Raw genomic sequence first — 23182 nt, 5'->3', positions numbered from 1 at the left:
ACTGTAAAAACTGCACATTTCTCCATTGGAAAGATGGGTATTTTTTATGCTTTATAGTCAGTTAACCAACTGTCATAAAAATGTCCTAAGACTATCAAAAACCACAGTGATTTTTACTGCCGGCAATATCTCGACTTCAGTACTTTCAAGGTCAACTCTGCATGTAAGAACTCAAAATCAGATTAAGGCCTGCATTCTGGTTTGATTTTACAGGCAAGTAAAAGAAAAGAAAAAAGGTTTTTACCCAACCTCTGCTATACGGCTACAATTAGGGAGTCTTATCTTTCCATGGATGAGTCAGAGGAACGAGACTGAAATGCTTTCTTGAGAAGGCTTTATTTTCACCGACTGAAAAGGGCCATCTTAGTAGTATAAATAAAAGCCTAAATCCAAATATTCACAGTAAAAATGGCTTTCTTTGCAAAAGACACAAATCTCAATGACTTAGAAATGGAGCTAAGGATGTAGCTTTTATAGAAGGGTAAAAAGCACACAACACCCCGAGATCATTAGATGTGGAGCTCCTTCTTTAGACAAACCACCTCCGTATTTTTTTATTGAACTGCTCTTTAGCAGCCAAAATATCTCTCTTTAGAAAAAGAAGCCACAATAAAAACCTATGCAAGAATTAATAGCCCCACACCAAGAAAAATGGAAGAGTTTCTAAACAGCTTTCAGAGCTCTTCCAGACAAACAGGAAAGGGATAACTTTCAAGTGAAACATGAGCAATTCCCACAGGTTGTATAGGAGGTAGGAGCCAGGAACGTGAGCACAACCTGCTTTTTCTCTTGCTGGAGAAGTCACACTATAGGACCACTTGCATAAGCGAAGTGGCAGGGCTCTCACAAACTGCATTCCAAGAGTAAGCTCGCGGTTTATAAAATCATCAGATGTGTTTTACATACAGCTAGGCGGAATTCAAAATAAGTTATTTATTAAGTGAAGCGTGTGACTTTACTCGAAGTATGTAAACTGTGATAGCGTCACGTTAGAATTCAGTTGGTTGCTCAAGCGGAAAACTGAGTGGGGTTAGAGAAGATTCCTGGCGGGAAGCTGAAATAAAACAGCATGGGAAAAATTCATTTGTAGCGGGTGAACTCCCTCCTGCGCGAGTCTGACAGGCAGCAGACTCCTCACCTGAACAACACACGGGTACACCAACACAGAAACCACTTTAGCAACGGGTAGTAAAGCCAGTTATCCAGAATTTCCCTTTGTGTTTCTTTTCTATACCTTACAAGTTGAGTTGTGCTACTGATAAGCTCAAAACTCTGCAAGACAACAGTTTGGGTGCATAGAAGAGCTCCTCTCTCCGTACAGATTCAGTTGTCACCCCTGATGTCTGCGCTCAGCGCTCTTGCTGGAAGGTCAAATTTTTTAAAGCTTACATCCTAGTTCTACCTCGGGTTTTCCATGAGCGAGCTTTTCAAGGCACTGAGCAGAACTTCCTCTGTCCCAGGACGCAAGACTTCAAAACATACCTTGCAGGTATTCTTCAGAAAAGTTCATGCTTCATACTTGAGTCTACAGGACCTTCCCTGCTTCAAGAGTACGTTTGCTTTAGTGCTAGACATTTTCATATAAATGCAAAAGTTCCAGCCAGACAAGGAGAACTCCAACCCCAAAATACTTTTTTTCCCCTTAAAAGAGGCTGTTCTGCTTTTAGTATCTTGAATGTCTGCACACAAGATATGCATATTTAGGTTGGCGTGCATGATTTGGCAGTAGAAGCAAAATAAATAAGACAACTGAAAACTGAAATACTTAAAGAGACTGTGCCTATATATGTGTGTGTATACGTGCATATATAAACACAAAAAACCCCAAAGTCTTCCAGAGGTTTGCTGCCTCACAAAAATGAGCTCCAGTAATAAAACTCCGCAGAAATTGTGTTTGTGAAGGATGCTAAGCAGCCGAGGAAGGTAATTACATATGCTAACGGTTTCTTTCTTTGTATACATATATACGCTCCTAAACCTATAAAACTTCACCATTTTATACAGTATTTTCAAATGGGAAGACAGTTAAGGCATCCAAGCTAGCAGGAGCTGAAAAGAGGAGACAAAAGGAGTATTTTGACATGAAGAAGTTCCTTCTGGTACTCCCATTTAGCGGCAAGGACTCGGATACATCGTGTATTTTAAATAAACTTGGCCAGCAGGGATGTGCTGGGCCAGCAGCCCCGCAGCCTCCAGCCTCTGATGTGCAGAACAGATGTACGGATGCTGGTTTGGATCCGATTTCAAGGCAGTACCGCAGAGCAAGCCTGTCATCCGTACGAGCGCCTCGCCATGAGCTCTTCGAGCCAAAAAGCAAAACGCCCCAGCCGCTGCGAGCTGTTATACCCACCTGGAACAGGCTGTAACTAGGCTGGGACTGCCTTTGGACGGCCAAGAGCAGCATCACACAGCACATGCCTTTACCAAAGGCTGCCGAGACTCGCGCGGGGGCTCGAAGGCCAAAGCAGCTGTGTCCCATTACCAGTTTAACGCCGTTCCTTTATTTTGTCTGTAATTTTCCACCGCCGCGCTCGCCTTGCCAGGTAGCAGCTCTAAGGGCAAGCCGCCGTCCGCCGACTTGGAAAAGTAACCTGGTGGCCTTTGAGGGAGGAATAATAACCGAAGGATTATTATTATTTAGCCTTTTGCTGACAGCTAATCTGAGGAAACGCCGTGGAGCAAAAAAACCACCATATTGGATAAACAAGGTTAGTATTTGTGCCGTGAACTGAATCTGGAGCAGGTCACAAGGCAGACTTAGAAGTCTCATACAAATCAGCGAGAAAAAAAGAGCAAAACACAACAACAGCTTCTGTAAGCAGCGACGACTGCCACTGAGACCCTTGTAATACGGCATTTCCCAGCCAGCTACAAACAAACAGGACACTGGCTTCTAGTAAATAAGGGTTTGTTTTTTCCCAGACAAAAAAAAGTGCCCAACAATAGTGGGACCAGCACTGCTCACGGTTCACAGGAAATGCTCACTGTGTCACCATCAGTCTAAGGGCTGCGTGAGGTCACGAGTTACATGGAAGAAAGATTAAGTCCCATGCAGCAGTTTCTATTCAAAACCTCTTTTTGATAAGTTCTGTTGGGGAGGGGGGAAAAATAGTTCTTTATAAGCTTAACAATAAGATCTGATATGGGAATAGGATGCTAAGCTCCTATTTTCATTTGTCAGAAATCATCACCTAGAGACTTGTTTATACGCTTAAAGTAAACACCATACAAATCTCTGAACGAACGTGAGAAGCTGTCAATGCCCTGCAAACACTTTGTGTCCCACAATTCCACCCCTGTATAAAACACTATGTGCGCTGCTAAAAATATTTCACATTGATCTGTTTAAAAATGCACTGCTTATACAAGCTGCTTTGTTTAGACTATGTTTTTCAAGAGCATAGCAAACAAAAGCAATGCTTGTGAAAAAGCTGTGAAAAAGCTAGAAGCCCAGGATCTGCTCCTCCTCTTGTTGCAACAGAAGAAAAGAAACCACAGCAGACTCAAGCATCTGAGCTTTGGAGTGTCTGCAGGAGGAAAAGGGGTTTCAGAACGCAGCTGCAATCCTTCCATAAATATATATTTATATAATATTTCTATTAATATTTAAAATACAGTTGCCACATGTTTGAGTCCCCCAGAGAAAGTGCAAACAAGCCGCGTGCCTGTTTTGACAAACTGAATCGCCACGAAACCTCAAACCCCAAATCCTTCTGCTTCTTGCTAGCTCCCCTCGGATTTTAGGGCTTCCAATGGCTTAGAGCTCACGTGGCACTCTGGGGTGCCCCAAAAAATATACCTGAGCCAAAACATGTTGAAACTATGCACCACTGGCCAGTGGTCTTAGTGCTCCTGCAGTACGGTCAGCATTAGATGTTGAGTTTATTGTACCCCTGAGAAAGCACCTTCTGATTTCTGGACTGAAACAGAGATGCTGACCAACAGGGAAGGGCTATGAAAAAAAACAGTAATTTCTCCTGGTTATCACACTTCGAGCAGCTTTCAAACACAGCAGTACAAGCTTGTAAGAAGGAAATAATTTTAAGCGCGACTGATATCATACAAGACAAGAGAGCCTCTAATTTGCACCCTTAACGCCACATTATCTTACAGTTGCTGGTGTGAGAAGAAACGAAGCCCTGCACTGGACTTCATTTTAATATGAAATTTTGCTTTTCATTAAATCACCCCCGCCCAGCCTGTGTAAGATGACAGTTCTTGAAGCCAAGCGCTCGTTCAGAAGCTGCGCTGAATAAGCAGCAAACAGCAAAACGCCGGAGAAAAAATATACTGACCAGTCCATGTGATCACAGGGCTCAATTTAGTTGCAAGTTGCTGGTGTGAGAAGAAACGAAGCCCTGCACTGGACTTCATTTTAATATGAAATTTTGCTTTTCATTAAGATTTAAGATGACAGTTCTTGAAGCCAAGCGCTTGCTCAGAAGCTGCTCTGAATAAGCAGCAAACAGCACAACACCGGAGAAAAATTATACTGACCAGTCCGTGTGATCACAGGGCTCAATTCAGTTGCAAGAGAGCAGGTGGAAAAACTCGGAATGAGAAAGGTACCGAGAGGATTGTAATTGCTGATAGCTTTCTACATAAAAATGAGAGTCTCTCAAGCTGTCAGGCATCTTTATTCGCTCAGAGTCTCAGTGCAATAAACACCACATAAAGCAGGAGTAACATCGAAACGTCAATCTTCCCACTGGTAAAATTCCCATCCTGAAATCCTTCTTGCTCCTGTCAAATCGGAGCTCTTCTGCTTGGCCCGCAACATTCACAGGCTGTCAGCACATTCTATACATCCCACAGGCAGGAGGACGTGCAGCTTCACAATCTGAAATGTGTTTTTCTGGAGCGCAAACTATCACTCACTTGCAAGAAGCGTGTCCTCTCCTTCCCCCTCCCCGTTCTGCTCTGGTCCGCAGGGATGCCGGGGAGTGCCGGGCTCTCAGCCTCGCTCAGCTCCTCCGTTCAAGATAAGAAGCAAAGATGGAGCTGCCTCCTCGGGGTAAAGGAGGAATCAGTTGCGGGACGTGAGAGTGGAGGGATAAAGCCCGATTCCTCCATTTGGAGGGAGTTATTGGCACAGAGGGGCATGGTAAGATAACAAATAATTAACAGGAGTATGTCGAGGACATAAAAAGTGTGGTACTTCAAAAGACTGATGTCCCAAAGGTGAAATAGAGAAAATTCTATCCAAAAGGACCAGCAAAAATCAGCTGCAGCCCGGCTCGAATGCACCTGGGAAAATCCACGGGGCCACAGAGACACTTTGCGGGGAAGAGAAAGCTGGATCTAGATGTGAGGTATATGAACAAATAATTAACTGGAATATTAAAAGGCTGTAATATTAACTGGAATATTAAAAGGCTGCCCAATATTTCCTTAAAACTTGTATTTGACATTTTAAATCTCCTTAGTAGTCGGATGTGGACACGCACACTTTTACAACAGAAACAGCTTCCCAGAGTTTGGAAACTATGACAACTGTTACCCACCACGCCTACAACTAGACTAGAGTCGCCCACTTTGAAAGATCAACACCTCACTGGTAAAAAAGCTGTGCTCTTGCTCTTCAACAGCTTCAGCATGGAAATATTTGCGTGGTGTTTCAGAGTCCTGGAGGTCTTTTTAAGCTGTAGAAGAGTTATACCCCGTTCTGGCAGAGCTATTCTGCCTTTTGGTACAGAAACAGCTTTTGAAATTAGCCGTGCGACAGCCCGCCAGCAGCAACCACGGTGGGTTAAATAACACTTCTGAAAAATGGAATTAAGGAAACGAGTGACAGGCCTGCAAAAGGATTTCATCACGCAGTTTTACCGTATTCTGTCTCTGCTCAATCATTGCCTCCAACCTCCTCCAACTGTCCTCCCCTTCTCATATTTGGAAACCGTGGGAGTCATCAGCGTTTCATTAAGCTCTGCTGCTCTACCGCCATTCTGCCAGAGTTGTAGAAAGGTTTATGCGGCTTCCCTGACAATTTCTAGTTTATAACCCAGTTTTACATTGCCGTGTCAGGAAAGAGAAGCACACGTTAAGAGGAAGGAGCCAAAAGTATGTGTGGAAAGGGGAGAAGGGAAGCAAAAGCCTGAGAACAGCTGGGGTCTGAGGCATCGAAGAAAGAACACACGCCCTGATCTGCAGGCAGGCAAATATGGTTTTCCTTTTAGCATGATCACAAATGCTGTCAAGTAAAGCTTATTTATTTTAAAGTTTCTAACCCTCCTACTAACCTACTTCCACAGGGGCAACCTGCAGTAATTCAGGTAGAAGATTATTTCTAGCTTACCGCCCTTAAAACAATCCAGTTTTCTACTTATGCAATATATTGAGCAATTGCTAACAGACATATACACCAGTATTAGCTACTCTTGCTGAAGGGAAGAAATCAAAGGCAACACATAGTACAGACCCTGCTCAAGGAAACACTAAAGAATCAATTGTTGTGGCAGATTTTTTTTCCTATGATAAAAATGCTTAGCAGCTTAGGTTGCACAGAACTCCATCCGTACCAAAACTACAGAATTTGTTTTTGCCAGGGTACATTCAGAGCTGTGACAAGTGCCAGGTTTACTTAAGTCAGAAGCTGAACCTTTTATATTCAAACACTGCGAGTGCCAAACAAGCCTTCTCCATGCTGCAGCAGGTAATTAAGCTCCAGAGAAGCCAAGGAAACGCAACGCTGCCAAGAGCTCCTATTGACTGATGAAATTCATTCACTGGAGTTTTCTAGATTATCTGTGTCATCCTTTCTGGCTCTTGGGAAACTTGTTTTCAACTTTTCTTCCTCTCCCACTTACCAACAAGTATTTAGAGATATATCACTTTGACACTAATAAGAAATTTGCATCACAGTGCTTGATGAGCTGAAACTGAATATAGATTAAATCTGATGCAACTTGCAGCATGTCGAACCACCAGTAATTATTATTTATTTTTTTTTAACTTACACCAAAGAGCAGTTTTAGGGATACAACCTCAGATAAGAAGCTGAGAACATTCTTCCCGAACCCAGAAAAACACAGGTTATATTCAGCTCTATATACGCGTGTATATACATATATATATATATATACATATATATATATCAGTATAACCACTCGAGAGTAAATTCACAATATCAGTGTATTTATTGTGAGGCTGCAAACACTGTCTCCTCTTGCTGGCCAGTTAAACAAAGCTGCAGATACAGACGGACACAAAGGTCACACGGAACGACGCTCGCACCCATTTCCCACCACTTGCGAGCATCTAAATGCACGCGGGCACATATATGAATGCCGCAATCGATAAATTGTTCTGCCACGCTAATCCTTCCCTTGCCTTTATGGGCTGTAATTAAAATGCATCAGCTGTACATGATGCCCCACTTCGGCTCCGCGCGCATTACGTAACGCTGCAGCACTTCACCGCGCCGTCTCGCTGCAAAAATTAGACATCAATTAGGGTGACACGTGTCGCCTGAAGATACGCAGCATCCCAGTTTATCCAAAGCTCAATAGGGATTTTCGTCACCGCTTCTGGAATATTGGCAAATTTATAAAACAAAGGCACTTCGGCTCAAATGCACTTTAAACATCCCCAAACTCAAGAGACTCTTAACATATACAATAGAAAATCTTTCAGCACCAACTCGCGAGCCTGTTCTGTTCATCAACAGCAGAGCTTTTGTTGCAGCGATTAACACATTAATACCCAGGAATATGACCGTCTACTTACACAGCTGAACCAAATCCTAACCAAAAACTGGAGTTAACACCTAGGTGGTTGTTTTTTTCCTCCAAGTAGAGCCAAACCTGAAATGTTAATTCTGAAATCCGCGTTCAACCTAGGCTGAACTCTCTCTCACCCCTTAAAAACAAATAATCTGGTTGATGAACAGCTTTCCTGTTCTGCTTAAAAAGAAGTTTTTCAATTAAAATCATACTTGCCTAATGGGGACCTATTCAATGCAGGGCTGCTCACAGCTGGGTGGGGGCTGCCCAGCAGCATCACAAGGCATCATCTGAACCCTTGCCTGGGGGCTCTGGTCCAGGGCTGCTCTGGGGTACAAGGATTTTGTGTCGAAGGGAAGCTTTGACTACCCTTCTGCACTGCTCTAACTCGAGCTCAAGGGGAGGCAGAAGCACGGTTAACATAACTAGTAGAAAGCAAGACGAAGAGCATGGCTAGGATATCCTAAATTATGAGACTCATTCAAAGTTAAGACTTTAAAATACCATTCTAGCAAACACCGGGCTAGAAGGCATCACCCAGACACTATGCTCCCATTCCAGCAGTAGTACTTTACCCCCAATGCGTCCGTTCTACCCCACAAACCCTTAAGAAGCCACAAAGGATCTGTTTCACAGCGCCAAACAAATGACTGGCATATACTTAGCCCAGCATGGCATCTGGTCAGTGTATCCAGGAACAGAACTTGAAAAAAAGAAGGCAAACAGACTCGAAAGTAGTCCAAAAAAAGTATTTTTCGTCGAGCAGGCAGCCAGGTTGAGTATGGTGGGCACGACACTCGCTCCCCAGAATTGCAAGCAGCAAAGAAAATAGTTCATTTCCAGTCTCAAGTTTTGTGTATTAGAAAATACAGTAAAAGCATACAGCAGAGTGCAAGGAGCTTGTCTTTGTGCATTAATAAAAATCACCCTCCTCTTCCTCAATTCTCAGGCTTGACTAGATGCTTGGAAGCCACATGAAAATAGTGACTCAGGAAGGTTTTTTGGCCCATGTACCCCTGCAGATACCATCTGAGAACCTTCATCTTCCCGGGGATTACTGACCAGACAGTTGATCTTTAAATTTCAGCTGGGATCGTACTTGCATCGTTCTTCTAAGGGTCGGTACATGGTGCAGACAGTTCCTTCTGTAACTACCCTAGATGACCTAATAAAAAAATGCATAATAGCTAATAAACATTACAGGCACGTCATACAAACCTCACGTTCTAAAAGCCCTTCTGCCCAGCTAGAAATGCCCAAACTAGTCAGTGGGGGGGGAGAAGCTGAATTGATCCTCCCTATACTCAGGCCATTCGTGCCATGCAGTCTCCAAACGCTTTAGACCCCTTTTCAATACTCAAAGCCTCCCAATCAGCCACCGTTCCCATAACAGGCTTACAAAAAGTAATTGTTACCACACTGCAAAATCAACCTTCTGGCCTTTCTAAAGTCTTTAGGACTACAGGTTTGTTCACGACAGGAATAAACACTCTGCCTGTGATCGTTTTTTGTCACAACTGTGCTACTGGGAAACCCTACGAGCTAAAAGTCAGTGAAGAACAGGAACACTGCATTCCCTCTCAAATTATTTGCTATTTTAAAAGTGTTGATGAATTATACACAAGCAACTATATGGATTCTTCTAACTCACTATTCATTGTATACTTAACAACAAAAAAAAACCCAACCAACAGTGGAATTTTGAAAATAACCCATACTAAGCTCCTAAAGAGAAACTGCATTCCTCTACACAGTTGCCTTTATTGAGGTTAATTCCTCATGTGGCTATATCAAGTGAAACATAAATCCTATTAGTGCTTTTCCTATTTGCTTCAACAAACGGACCGCAGGTCATAGTTCGCAGCCAGGATTTTTCCCTGTAGACCACGGCTCTATGGAAAACGCTGCAGTTCATCGCTTGTTTTAACAATCTCTAGACACGTGAATGCTGGCAACAGGACTATCATTGAGAATTTTAATCGACTGGGGGTTCTTTTTCTCCCCACAAGTGGTCTTCCTCTACAGCTACTGATGCCACCAGCTGCCTGTAAAGCATCACAGAAAACCATCCTCTCGGATGAAATTATGGGGGCTGATTAAAAAGCTGGTGTTTATGCAGCCTGCCTCAAACTTTCCTACACGCTGCCTTCTATAAACTTGTATGTTTTGGCTTGAACATTAACTTACACGGAACACGTTCCACACGCGTACCGGAGAGATTTAAAAGCCGAACTGCCTTCACAGTCAAGTCTTCTGAGCTCTAGCTGTATAAAAAATCTTGATTTTGCTATTTTGAGCTTGCAGGGTGATACCACAAAGTTGCACACAGGGTATGTTTTGGTAACTAGAGCAGAACTTAACCCCCAAGGCTCAAGCAGTGCTCCAAATAACACTTACTGCGTCCCGCAGGAGAGGCTCCCCCACCCTGAGCTGTTTAAAAATTACACGACTTGCAATTCTACGTGGTGGTTAATGAGATCCATGGGGTCATTTTGCACCAAATAACTGCAATTGATAGTTTGAAATAAAACATAATCGAGCAAGATGAAAAAGACTCCTTACCGCAGACTCTCTTCCATGCAGTCTTTAATAGCACGTCTTATGTTTCACAATCAGCGAGGCTATGCACAGAAGGATAAATTTACCAATAAAGTCTAAAGTTAAACAAGATGAACACGCTAGAAAACAAGACAGCTAACATCTCCTTTCCAAATGAGCAAATTATGAGAACTGGGCCCTAACGGGGACAAAGTAGAACAGAACTCTTCTCCAAACAACCAGAACAGATGTTTTTATCATACTGTGAAAAGCAGTTTTTACATCACTTTGCCTGTCATGACCTTCTTGTCCTTTGAATTTATAAAACAATGTAAAAAGTTATATATATGAGTTACAGGTGTAGCCAGCAACACACCCTTATTCAGTCATCTAACAAGGAAACTTAAATAATTTATACGGTTGAAGCCTAAATAATTTTCAAGATTGAATTGGCCAATCCTTTCATATCCAACACAGAGAAGGTTGTACTGGATCCCTCCCCTGAAGGTTACAGCTTAAAACCACTTGAAAATGTATTTTAAACACTAGCCATGCCAGTGGGGTGGGAATCCACAGAGGAGAAAAACAACCTTCCCCTTCACTTATCTCCGTCACCTCTCGCACACCCTGACTGCTGTCCAAATCCAGGGAGTCCCTGGCACAAGATTTAGGACCCATGACTTTGACTATCTCAGAGAAAGAGAGAGCACTTGTTAAGACTCCTCCTTAATTAAATTACAGAGAAAGAGTCACCCTCAGCTGATTATATCAACTCACTTTATCATTCCTGCAGCGCCCCGAAAGCTCCACACGCACTTCTTCACTTTCTCCTCCGTTACACACCATGTCTGTATTTTGAGGGGGACCCAGAAAATCTCTTGGGAAGGCGTGTCCACGGTGCTGCTCGCCACAGGCCACTAGTGATGAGCTCCGAGGCACCAGCCAGTTGGGGTTTGAAAGCCGTATTCATCCCTTGCTGCTATTTGTCAAACCAAAAATGAAAGAAAAAATTTCAAGCTCCGTCTTCACCTCAGACAGATGACAAAGTTTTTTCTTCTGCTCTTATCTAAAGTCAGTATAAAGTCAGCGCCCTTTGGTTTATGTTGCAAAGGCATGAATAGTAGGAATACATATCCCTTAGGGGAAAAACCCAAACCTTGCGAATAAGCAATTTTTCCAAAAAGGCAGATGAGAGTGTAGAACCACTCCAGAGGTGATAAACTGACACTCAAGTCTAGCAACCAGAAACCTATTTTCATAAATTTTTACAAAATAATGACTCAAGGGGAGAAGGAAGGAAGAGAGCACCGTGCATCTGTTCTTCATTTCTGTTGTAGCTTGGAACAAAACACCAGATCAGATGTTTCTGAGGCTGCAGCACCATCCCATCGCTACAGAAATTGTTTAATTTGCATCCGAGTATGATAAACAATCATTTTTTTAAAGTCACCTGATACAGTCCATATAAGACAGCAGGTATGTCTGTAATGACTCTTCCTTGCCAGAAAATGTCTGGCCTGGTGAGACACTACGCCTGAGTTTCCAAATCAGGCAAAGAAAACACAGCAAATGCTGCAACCGTATCCACTACAACCGATCAGCTCTGGTAAACAATAATTTATCTGAATACACGAGGCATTCTGCTGGGTTTTAGATTTGTGAAGACTCCTGCTAGAGCGTCACAGTTTAATACTGATTTTAGAGTATGTAATTTAATGTTGATTTTCCTGCCACCTACGTAAACTGTGTGAGCTTGATCTCCCCTCTCCAAAGAAACACTTCAGTATTTCTAGAAGTGTCCAGATACAACATTTATAAGAGATATTAAAGCACTTCCAGATCCAGAGTTCATTTAAAGCCAGCAGGATATTTTTGGAATTCACAGATTATCCTGTGGGCCCTCGATTCCAACAGACTGAATTATTGAAAGACTATTGTTTACAAAGCAGCACAACTGATAAAAGGAGGAAATTTGTGTTTTTAAACAGTCTATATGTGAGAACACGTAGAAAACGATCACTTGAGCCAGAAAGAACACAAATCAGGATCCAGAAGAACATAGAAATTCAAGGTTAAGACAATCTGAGCAGAAGCTATACAAAATTTATTGGTGTATTAAAAGAGACTGCACTGCCTCATGGTGGGATGCTTGCCAAGGACAAAACTGACACCAAGGACACAACCAGGCCAGCGCAGGGACTGATCCTTTCTATTCACTGTTCTCCGCATCAGCACTTCTGTGGCAAAAAGCAGTTTTACTCAGGAGGTGTGTTAAGGCTTCTCGAGCCGAGCATGGAAGCTGTTCCTGTAGCCTGCCCGTCACGGTCACATCTGGGTTTTGACGTTACATAAAGCAAAGCTGCAGCTCTGGCTTCCAGGTAATTCAGTCTCTACTTGTGGAAAGTTCACTTCACTAAAACACTTTTTACTTAGTGCTCTGGAGGTAAACGATGAAACTGTGACTCCAGTGCCTGAAGGGGCTACAGGAAAGCTGGGGAGGGACTGCCTGCAAGGGTGTGTAGTGACATGATGAGGGGCAATGAATAGAACAGGGTAGATTTAGACTAGAGATCACGAAGAAGTTCTTCACTGTCAGGGTGGTGAAACACTGGCACAGGTGGCCCAGAGAGGGGGTGGAGGCTCCAGCCGTGGAGACATTCAAGGCCAGGCTGGATGGGGCTCTGAGCAACCTGATCTAGTGAGAGATGTCCCTGCTCACTGCCGGGTGTTGGACTAGATGGCCTTTAAAGGTCCCTTCCAGTCCAACTCATTCTACGATTCTGATTATTAAGGCCACAAAGATGACCCAGGGGCTTGAGCACCTCTGCTACGAGGACAGGCTGAGGGAGCTGGGATTGCTCAGCCTGGAGAAGACTCCAGGGGGACCTTATCACTGCCTGCAGTGCCTGAAGGGAACCCAGAGGAAGGCTGGGGAGGGACTTCTTCCAAGAATGTCCAGTGATAGGACAAGGGGAAATGGATTTAAACTGAAGGAGAATAGGTTTAGATTGGATTTTAGGAAGAAATTCTTCAGTCTGAGGGTGACAAGACTCTGGATTAAACTGCCCAGAAGGTTGCTGATGCCCCCTCCCTGGAGCTGTTCAAGGCCAGACTGGATGAGGCCTTGAGCAACCTGAGCTGGTTAAGGGCATCCCTGCCCATGGCAGAGGGGTTGGATTAGATGATCTCTAAGGTCCCTTCCAACCTAAGACATTCTGTGGTTCCGGCATTCAACTCCTCTACCTCCAAAGTTTAAACTCATGTGACTTTTCTCCAAAGTCTCCCCCCAGCAGCTATGCAGAACGTTGGTGGGCTCACCTGCAGGAGCGTCTGAGGTTTTCCATGTGCCTGGTGCCACCTCTGTCCTCACGCAGAGAACTCCTCACAGGCTGGTGAGACGGCACCTAACTGCTGTAGAGCCATTTAACACGGCAGTCACCATTTCCTATATATAGCGGAAACTCGGACTCAAAACCTTCTGTTTACCCATTCCCAAGAAGATATCTGCATCTAAATCTTTACTTTTCAGAATGCCACATGGACATGGGGCATTTCAAGGCTGAAGCAACTTCATAAAGCATCTACTTTACAAAGAGATTCAGTATAAATAGGGACAGATGCTACAGTTATTTAGAAGATCTGCTTTCACCAACTCTTACGCTATTTTACACGAAGTGGAACAGCTTCCGGTGATAGCCACTGGAATGTCTTGCTTGCCAGACATCTTCACCGGCAGTAGGAACACAGATTGCACCTTTTTCCCCGCTAAGTGTGGAGTGACAATAAATACAGGGCTTGAAACTTTTCTCAGTTTTAAAGCACAAGTGGAATCACCTCCCAGGTCTAGCAGCACTTGCTGCTCTTGCCAGCCACTACCTGCTTGTCACTGCCCCCAGCTAAAAGTCTTTTCCCCCTCTCCTTATTCTTCTTTGCAGAGTTTAGGCTTTCAGGTCATTCTGTTTGTGGGCATGTTATGCTTGCTCATCTGATGAAACCCTTTCAAATCCAATTTATTTCTGTAGAAAACCAGGTCATATTCAGTTTACGGACTCTGCAGCTACTACACTGCAAAAAAATCCACCATGAGGCTCCAACTGTAGATCACTAACTGTTAATTCAGTATCTTGCTGGGTTTATTTATGGAAAAATCTGCATCTCTGCCGCTTTGTACCCACTGTTACTCAAGACTTCAGGGAGAGGAATATGTTTATAGAGTGACATGAGCTATTGGGGATTTATCCAAACCAAGGTAAATAAAATCTATGACCTGGTTTTTCCCTGTTTAGTTAAATAGACTAGTATTAACTTTTATTGTCAAACTGAACCAGCAGTTCAAAACTTTTCTAATAATTTCTTGCAAAATAGCCCACAGGAAGCGTATCTGAAACCTTCTCAACTGTTGTTTGGTTAAAAGAGGATGATTAAAATGGAGTCCCAGAGGGTGCATCACAACACAAGACTGTTGCAACAAGCACACAGGAGACTCGGAGGAGAATGGAGCTTAAGGGGCTACAGCTTTGACAATCCCCTTGAAACAAGCTTTATTAAAGCATTTACGTGATTTGGCAGCAGCCTGTTGACATTCTTTTCATTTCAAAAGCGGCCTTAATTTCATTTCCTTGAAAAGTAAGACTCCTGTTCATTAAGGAGTTCTGAGCCATTCCCCCTTTTCATAACCTGTTTCACAATCCACGTTTAAGAGAAAAAACATCTGAGTCTTGGCATTGCAAGTTTCCAAAGCCAGGCGCTCAAAACTCAGTTCTGTGTCTGCAAGTCTCTGCCACCAGAATCCCATCGAAAGAGCTGGGAGGTTTCTTTCTACAGTAAAGAACCAGCAATTGCCTGCTGGAAAATTGCCCCGGTGGCAATTATTTTCTCATAGAGAGCATGGAAGCACTATCGTGTTTCATTCTCTTAGCGCTACAGCAAAATTACATCTTGGTCAGAGGTGAGGGTCAAACTCAAATTCTGAACAGAAAACGGAAGCTCAGACGGCCGTTGTGCGTTCACATACACTGACAGGCTCGCCTGACATCTCGCTCTCCTAAAGGGTGTTTAGACAGAAGTATAAAAAGATGTGGGCTTCGTAAATTTGGCTGAGAGCATATGTGGGTGGAAAGCAGATGAAGAGGAAGGGCTAAGGCTAGGACAGAAGTTGCATAAAGGTGCGTGTTTAAAACCACCCAATTCTAACACGTTTTCAGGAGCCCGAAAGCCTGCCCCTACTTCTCCCATCTTTTTCCCACTACCTACAGGAAATCTTAGTAACGGAGCAGTAAAACTACAGGGATCTTGCAAGTTCCTCGAGTCCTTTATGCACCCCTTTCTTCTCCAGGGCTGCCCATGAAAGCAGAAGAAAACCTACAGGCTTACCTTGGCTCTAGTAATAAGGTGGGGTCCATATATGTGGGAGGGAAGAACTGCAAGACAATTCAGCGACTCAATGTTAAAAGAGACATAAAAAGCACATTTACAACAGACTAGAAGAAAATTTAAAAGCTATTGGCTGACAAAAACCAATTTGCTTATAATCTAACATAGTCCCATAACCAGTTCAGCACTATTAGCCTGTAGCAGCATTATGAATTGGTTCTTAATCCTACTGCTTTACTAGATCTCGAGGTGGGAGAGATTTGGAAAATGAGGGGAACATGCACGTCAAAGTACTCCTAAGCCATTCCAAAAAGTTTAGTCTCTTGGCTACTCGAGATAAAAAGGAGGGAGCACGCTAGACAGGAAGAAAATCCTCGTAGAAAGAAGCATCTACATGAGAGCTGATATGTCCGTTTCCTTCTTAGGGAGTGGTTATTTTTGGAGGCCTCAAGCTCCTTCCACAAATCACACACTAAGAAGTCTGTAACTGCAGAGCAAAGAAAAAAAAAAAAAAAGACTTGAAGAACACATATGATGAAACTACAAATTGCTTTTAACCCTCCAAAAGAGCTGACAGTCTGCATGTTTATGCACTTGGCTTTGTCTTGCAGCACGTTTTTTCCCTCTGCCCACAGTTCTCAGACCTGTTAGCGCTTCTGGCATGTCACATACAGTCACTTGCACTAACCTCAGATCACACAAACTCGCCAAAGGAAAATTTTTGAGGATTCAAAAAGCGTTCTAGCACAGTTTTTCCTGGGAATACTCTTTATGCCAGAAGATTTAAAAAAAAAAAAAAAAAAAGAGCATTAGCATTCCCACAGTATAAAATTAAGAGATCAAGGACTTCTGTTAAAGATTTGGAATGGGAGAAAACAGCACCAGAGCAAGCACAAGACATTTTAGAAGCAGCTTCTCCAGCAGATTTTATTTGAGGGGTAAAAAAAAAATAAGGGAAACAAAAAGTTATCTACTGCTAAGTAATAGGAAACACACTTCATTCTATGGGAGAAGCCTCTGAATTCCTTCGTCCTCAACTTCCCTTTCCTAGTAAGGCTTTTCATCCAAAGTCACAGACTCTGTATGATCCTAAAGGCAGCGCGAATCCTCACGTTACCCCAGATGAAAAGCTGCCACGTGTTATCAGTTGTGCCAGATCCAGTGTTACTTAAAGGAAAACAGAACATTGATATAAAAAAAGCTCTGTAAGTAACGGTTATTGAACAACGGCCAGACCACATGGCATTTGCCTTGATATGAGAATAAAGCATGTGCTCCTGCTGCCTCCAGGGTTAAAAATCTTAATAGTTGCATAACACCTCTCTTTTAAAGATGCCTCGAATGTATCCTTAATCAAACCTTTCACTAAAGACTCCGCGTGTTCAAAAACTGCGCTGCTACTGATTTGAGATCAAAAGATATTTTATGTAAAAGAACAGCGATACATCGTATTTCATGTCAGCCTTACTGACTTGCTTGTTGGTTAAAAAAAAAGTGCAGTAAAATTAGTCTTACACAATCTCTTAACGGGCAAAAAATTAGTCAATAAGTAAAAAATGATGGGTGGGGAGGTTTTATAGGGCAATTAAACATGTGCCTTAGGCACAATATTTGCAGTTTTATACATTACACCACATGAGATCTGAATACAAAACTTTACTCGATCTTAAGGACTAACTTCAAAGTTAACAAGGCTGAAAAATTTAGGTGTTTATTATTCTGGAGTTATCAATTCTTGTCCTTAGGTTAGCCGTGTTACAGTCCCTTCCTGGAACAGGTCAGCTCTCAAGCCATTATTCCTTCCAAGGAGGAATTCAGATCCTGCAATTCACTCTCAGCATCAAATGCAGCTACGCCTGGGAGTCCAGATGGAGCTGGATCGTGCAGGAATTTGACTTTGAAAGTCAAAGCGCGGGTGACAGCAATTCAAAGTTTCTTCCTGGGAAGACAAGGCAAGGTAAGGCACAGCTCAAACAGTAAGATACAGGCTTTGTAAAAAGACACTTATAAATATATATAACCTTAACATAAATTATTCGCCATCTCTGCCAGAGGTTACAACTCAACTATTTGAGTCGAGCTGAAATAAAGAGTCAGTGCTGCTTTCTGCTGAAGAGCTTCCTCCATCTGCAAGAGTTTTTCCAGTCAGCCTTTTTTCACTTGAATTATAGGCAGCCTCTAAAAGCTCATCCAATCCCTTTGTTCCCTTCTCCCTCACCAGACCTTTAAGGTTTTTAGATTTCCTTTGATCTCAGGCTTAGCCTTAGGAAGACTATCCCCTTCCACACTGAATTGAGCCAGCAACTGATATCTTAATTCCTTTGAAGAAACGTACCTAAAAGCTAATTTATCTGTAACATTTCATGCTTGGTTTCCAAATAAGTCTCCATAATCTCCTCTTTACCTACACGCATTCTTCTCACACAGGTATCAACACTCACTTTCAATGGGGAAATTCACGACTTCATGCTAAAAGTTCACTCCATAATATTAAATCTCTTCAGCATAATGACTTCTCAGCTACCACTTTGAGATTTCTCTGTATCAGCAGTTTCAATTATTGCTTAATACACTTTTTTCCATACTGGCAATTTCACATGAGCTAGATTTCAAGACCCTTTAAGCATGGTCTGCTAAGCTTTAGCCTGGAAGAATTCTGAATGTTAGGTAATTATTTTTTTTCTGAGGTATTATGCCTAAATGCTTTAATGGAGAAATGACAGTCCAAACCCTGAAACAGCTTTTCTACATGTATGACACAAATAAGAAATGTGTCTCATGAGATGAGGCTACAGTATTTGGCTGCTTTGAAAGCGTATGTTGAGAGAAATAATTTATTTCCCAAACAAAAATAACCTATGGTATTATGCTCTGCTTAGCTCAGCCTTTCTCTTTATTAAAAGCTATTAAATGCAGAGTTTCTAGAAATGCTGTTCCCTCCTGTTCTCACCTGAAAAGAACACCATGCTCAGAGTTAAGCTTAAACCAACCAACTTCAATATTTAATGCTAGACTAGCTAATGTTTATTACAATAGCCCATTAACTCTCAGAGCAAAACCAAGTAACACCACCATGGATAAACAGATGGGAAATGCAGGAAAATCAAGGCTATTTCTGTACCACAGCAGAGAAACAACCCTAAACTTAAATGACATTAGAAAGGTAAGCAGCACATGTAAACTGTTCATGTTTTTCCTTATATATATGTACACAGCTTTCTTTTAAAAGCATTAGTGTAATATATTTAATTTATGCAGAGGAATGAGGAACGGTTCTGATGCTGACAGTCACTTCTGCACCGATTAACTATTCATAAAACACTCACTAGCATCGGGAAGTGCCTTTGAAGCAACAGTAAAGGCTCGGCAAAGCTTTTATCATATTAAACATAAAATGGGAAACTTCATGTTTACAGCTACCAGTACTCATGAATCAGACGGCAAGTTTTTCATGCTGAAAGCAGCAGCCACCTCAAGCCACAGAACACAGATTTTATTTTTTTATTCTTTTTCTGCCGCAGTCCTAATGAAACAGACAGATGGATCTCACCTTTCAGAATAATTAAAATGGATTTACAGGTTGTGTTATGACTCAAATTGTGCTTGAATTACAACTGAGTCTGAAATTACCAAATTAGGCTATTTATTGATGGTTTCAAGTCTTGTCAACAGAAGCCATGTCCCTGAAGGTGTTTAAGGAGAGGCTGGATGTGGCACTTAGTACCGTGGTCTGGCCCATGTGCTGGTGCTGGGTCACAGCCTGGACTTGATGATCCCAGAGGCCTTTCCCAGCTTCGACGATTCTGTGACTCTGTGATTTCACTGAATGATTTTCTTCTAAAAGCTAACAATTTCTCCAGGCTTACACCATGCCAGTCATCTGTTTCTCTCCAGTTTTATTCACTCAAAATCCCTTGAGAAATAATTTTTTTAATGTACCCAGTTTTTCCATGAACTGTTTGGAACTGGATATAGCTTTATGGATTTAATCCTCAGAAGCCAAAGTTTAACGATGGAAGAGAATACACTGTCATTTACAAACAATAGCAGGGATTTTAATTCCCTCTCACAGATAAGCAGCATTAAGTACCAGATGTTTCAGAAAACAAAGGCCTCATCGTGCTCCTATGGAGTTTATAGTACGTGGTCACGGGAGGCAGTAGCGGGAACGCACAGAATGTAACCAAGAGTAACACACCATCACTTGATTTCTCAAAAACCTTGAACTGATAAACAAGTAAACTGAAAGTGCCGAAGGTGCTGACAGTGCGTTTGCTAGTAAAGCTTTAATGCTGAACTGCTGATTGAACGGGTCTCTCAAGAAGGTTAATGAAGATTTCTAGAGATCAATACTCATCAAAGTGTCAACTAATACAATTTCATCTGGAGTCCGCCTGCCACTTCTCTTATTTGGTGCATTTTTATACCCTTTGAATCCTCAAAAAGTTAGCTACTTCATTTTGAATTCTTAAGCTGCAGATAGCAAGAAATCAAAGAGCTAGTTGGAATAATAATAAAAAAATATTATATATTTGGCTTTTTCTTGTTGCTAAGCTACTAAAACCCATTTAGGACTACAAGGCTGTTACAGATTTGTAGCTGCATTTCTGACAATCTAAGGACATAAAGATATAAGGATATCAATCTAAGGATAGCAATGAAGTCACAAATCAGAACTTATTTCAGTAGGGGTACAGCAACTTAGGCACTTCCAGGCCTTTGCAATTCATTGGATCTGTCGAATCAAGCAGCTCCTGCTGTTGCGTTTAGTCCTTTCATTAAGAATTCAGAACTTCAGGAAATTTAAACACATGAAGACTTCAAACACTGTCAGATTGGAAAGGGACTATCCAGAAAACTCTCTCCTTCAGTTGCTGAAATCTCATTCCAGAACACGTAGGAGAAATGGTTCACCTGCCAAATCAGAACTACACCTCTGATCCAGGGAACACCACCAGCTAGGCAAGTCAAATACCTGCAAGCAGAAAGTGTGTAACATAGCATTAATGTGCCTAAGGTTGTAATGGTGGTAGCCAAGAAGAATCTCAGATGATTTCAGTGACCAAAGTTTTCTCTGAGACACAGAACACAAGCACCCACTGTAATTGTTAATATTCAACATGCATCTGTTAGGAAGAGTCTCTTTTGCACACCCGGAAGGCTCCTGGTTCTTCGATTTATTACAAGCAAAGTTTAGCCGGTTGAGTCACCACACTTCCCCAGGTGCCGCTCCTCAAAAATAGTTTCTCCAGCCAGTTTAATCTCACAGAAAAAAACGACTGAACGTTGCTTTTAGCAAAACAAGAAGCAAAGGGAATATTACAGCAGTTTGCCGGCTCTGTGCAACCCCCTCCAGTGAGGAATAAATAGAGCTCATGTTGAGGCAGACAGATGTTGAGGTTGATAAAGGTAAACAGAACCATGTAAGAGGTAATTACCAAACAGGCGAGATAAGTCACCCGTGAATAACTTAACCCTTCAGTGAATCCAACACTGGTTATTCCCCTGCTCAGGGAACAGCAGCCAGAGCACAAAAGATTCCAATTAGTTCCCAAAGTGCTGACATTTGTAACCAGTTAATAAATCTTATCTCTACGGCATGGAACATCGTCATCGCATCCCCGCAGCCTTTTTGCGTGGCTTTGTCCATTTGCCGGCTTTTCTAGAAGGAGAACTCTTCCCTTCCCCCAAATCCCACCGTTATTTTGATCGTTGGGGTTGGGGAAGGAAGGGAAGAGATATTAATTATCTGGAGGAAACAGATCTGCTAGAGGAGCTCACAAAAGAAAATGTAAACTAGTGGACTGGTCAGTAATTAAGAGGACGGTTTATTTATGCTGTCTGACCTTACTCTATGGAAAGGTAAAGTCAGCTTAGCCAGCTTTACATTTTAAACACCCAAGCGCCAGCACAAACAAGGAAGCCAACAAAAAAGTACAGGTCACTTAAACTGGGGGGCTTCTCCATGCAAAGTTTTTGCATTCATGGTAGGCAGTAATTGAACCAGTACCGCCAGTACAAATTGCTGAAGTCTCTAAACCTCAGCTTACCCAAAAGAGAAACTCTCAGAACAAGTTATGGACATCCTAAACACTCTTACATGAAGTTGCATGGGATTTATGCAGCAAGTCAGATTGATCAGAAAGTTCCTCTTTGGGGAACACTTAAAAAGTATTTTAACTATGCCATTATTATATTAAAAAAAAAAAAAGGACATTGATGAGCTCTGAAAATGAAAATTTTCAGGAAAACTTGGAGGCATAACTCATCAGCATTTCTCGTGGCACTAACCACACCGATCACTGTGAAAACACATTTTTTAACTGCAGGAAGACTACATGAACGAATTTGTACACTGCATGCTCACAGATTTAATCTTTTATGCTCCATTGTCATACCAAACATAAAAGTAGATGTGTCATTTGAGATGCTAACCTTGAAATTTCTAAACAGTGTTCTAAATAGTATTCAACAAACATTTTACAGAATCAGTTGAGTGCTTCTGTTCAGACACAACTGAGCATGCTGTAAGGTACTACTGTAGGTATAAGCTAAAGCAAACATTAACAAATATATAATATGCCTATATTATATATACACACTTATACAGCGCACACAGGTCTTTGATTTATTCACACATAGAAGCATGCTCAATCCAGCAGTTTCGTCCAGCTTCATGTAATATTTTCTGATATCTGACAGAGACTGTGATTTGATAAAGGTAATACAAGATACCTTTAATACCATAAGCACTGTCACTATTCTAAACCCCATTACTCCCCTACTATTATTTAAAGCTATGGTATAATTTTTTTTTCATATGCAATCAAGTGTTATAAACTAGAGAGATAAATCACATAAGACTAACCTGTGGGTTGAAATTAATGCAGTATTTCACTAGTAGTTGGAAAATTTAATTAAACTGTTAAGTACTGTAACCTGAAGCATTTCTCCATAAATTAAAAAAACCCAGTTTACTGCAATTCTTTATAGTATAATATTGTTTCTAGGACACTTACCTCTTAATAAAGAAATTTAGAAGCTCTTTAGAACAAGAACTCAAGTGAGGTTAAAATTTTTACAGAGGGAAGTAATACTAGGTAGAAGATGAATGCAGATGGAAATCTTCCCCACTTAAACATGGTCACACAACTGAATTTACAGCACAGCCAATAAAAACAAACAAACTAAACATTTTTACCTTGTCTATTTTTAGTCTGCAGAACCCTCTTCTTCAGACTTCAGTCAATGCAAAAAGATACAGAAAGTTTTGATTAACAGAAATGAGAATTACTTACCAATTTGTAACAACACAGGTGTTACCAAAGCTGTCTCCATGGCATAACAAAATTCCCTACCAAACATTACTGCACCATGCATCACCCACAGGCGTATCGGTATCCGGTCTATGGATCCTTCACTAATGGTCTCCTCCCTACTTTCATTCTCCTTGGTGTCTGGTTTCTGAAGCTGTGCCACAGGTAGATCTTGAACTTGCATAGATTCCGAGTCAGCATTCTGGGGAGCCATTTTCATAACCATAAAAAATA

At 41.9% G+C, this 23182-nt stretch overlaps 1 protein-coding gene across 1 annotated transcript in view; it reads right to left on the bottom strand.

Annotated features, from left to right (window-relative positions):
• SLC45A4 (solute carrier family 45, member 4) overlaps window positions 1-23174 on the bottom strand; it is a 33809-nt gene extending 10635 nt beyond the window's left edge. The window contains 1 exon segment of the mRNA XM_009869237.1: window positions 22931-23174. Coding sequence (XP_009867539.1) covers window positions 22931-23174 — 244 coding nt within the window.
• Window positions 23175-23182: the final 8 nt, after the last annotated feature.

Source organism: Apaloderma vittatum, unplaced genomic scaffold, assembly GCF_000703405.1.
Source record: "Apaloderma vittatum isolate BGI_N311 unplaced genomic scaffold, ASM70340v1 scaffold16895, whole genome shotgun sequence".
NCBI lineage: Eukaryota > Metazoa > Chordata > Aves > Trogoniformes > Trogonidae > Apaloderma > Apaloderma vittatum.
The sequence above is the reverse complement of the archived record's forward strand: the minus strand, read 5'-3'. Positions and strand labels throughout refer to the sequence as shown.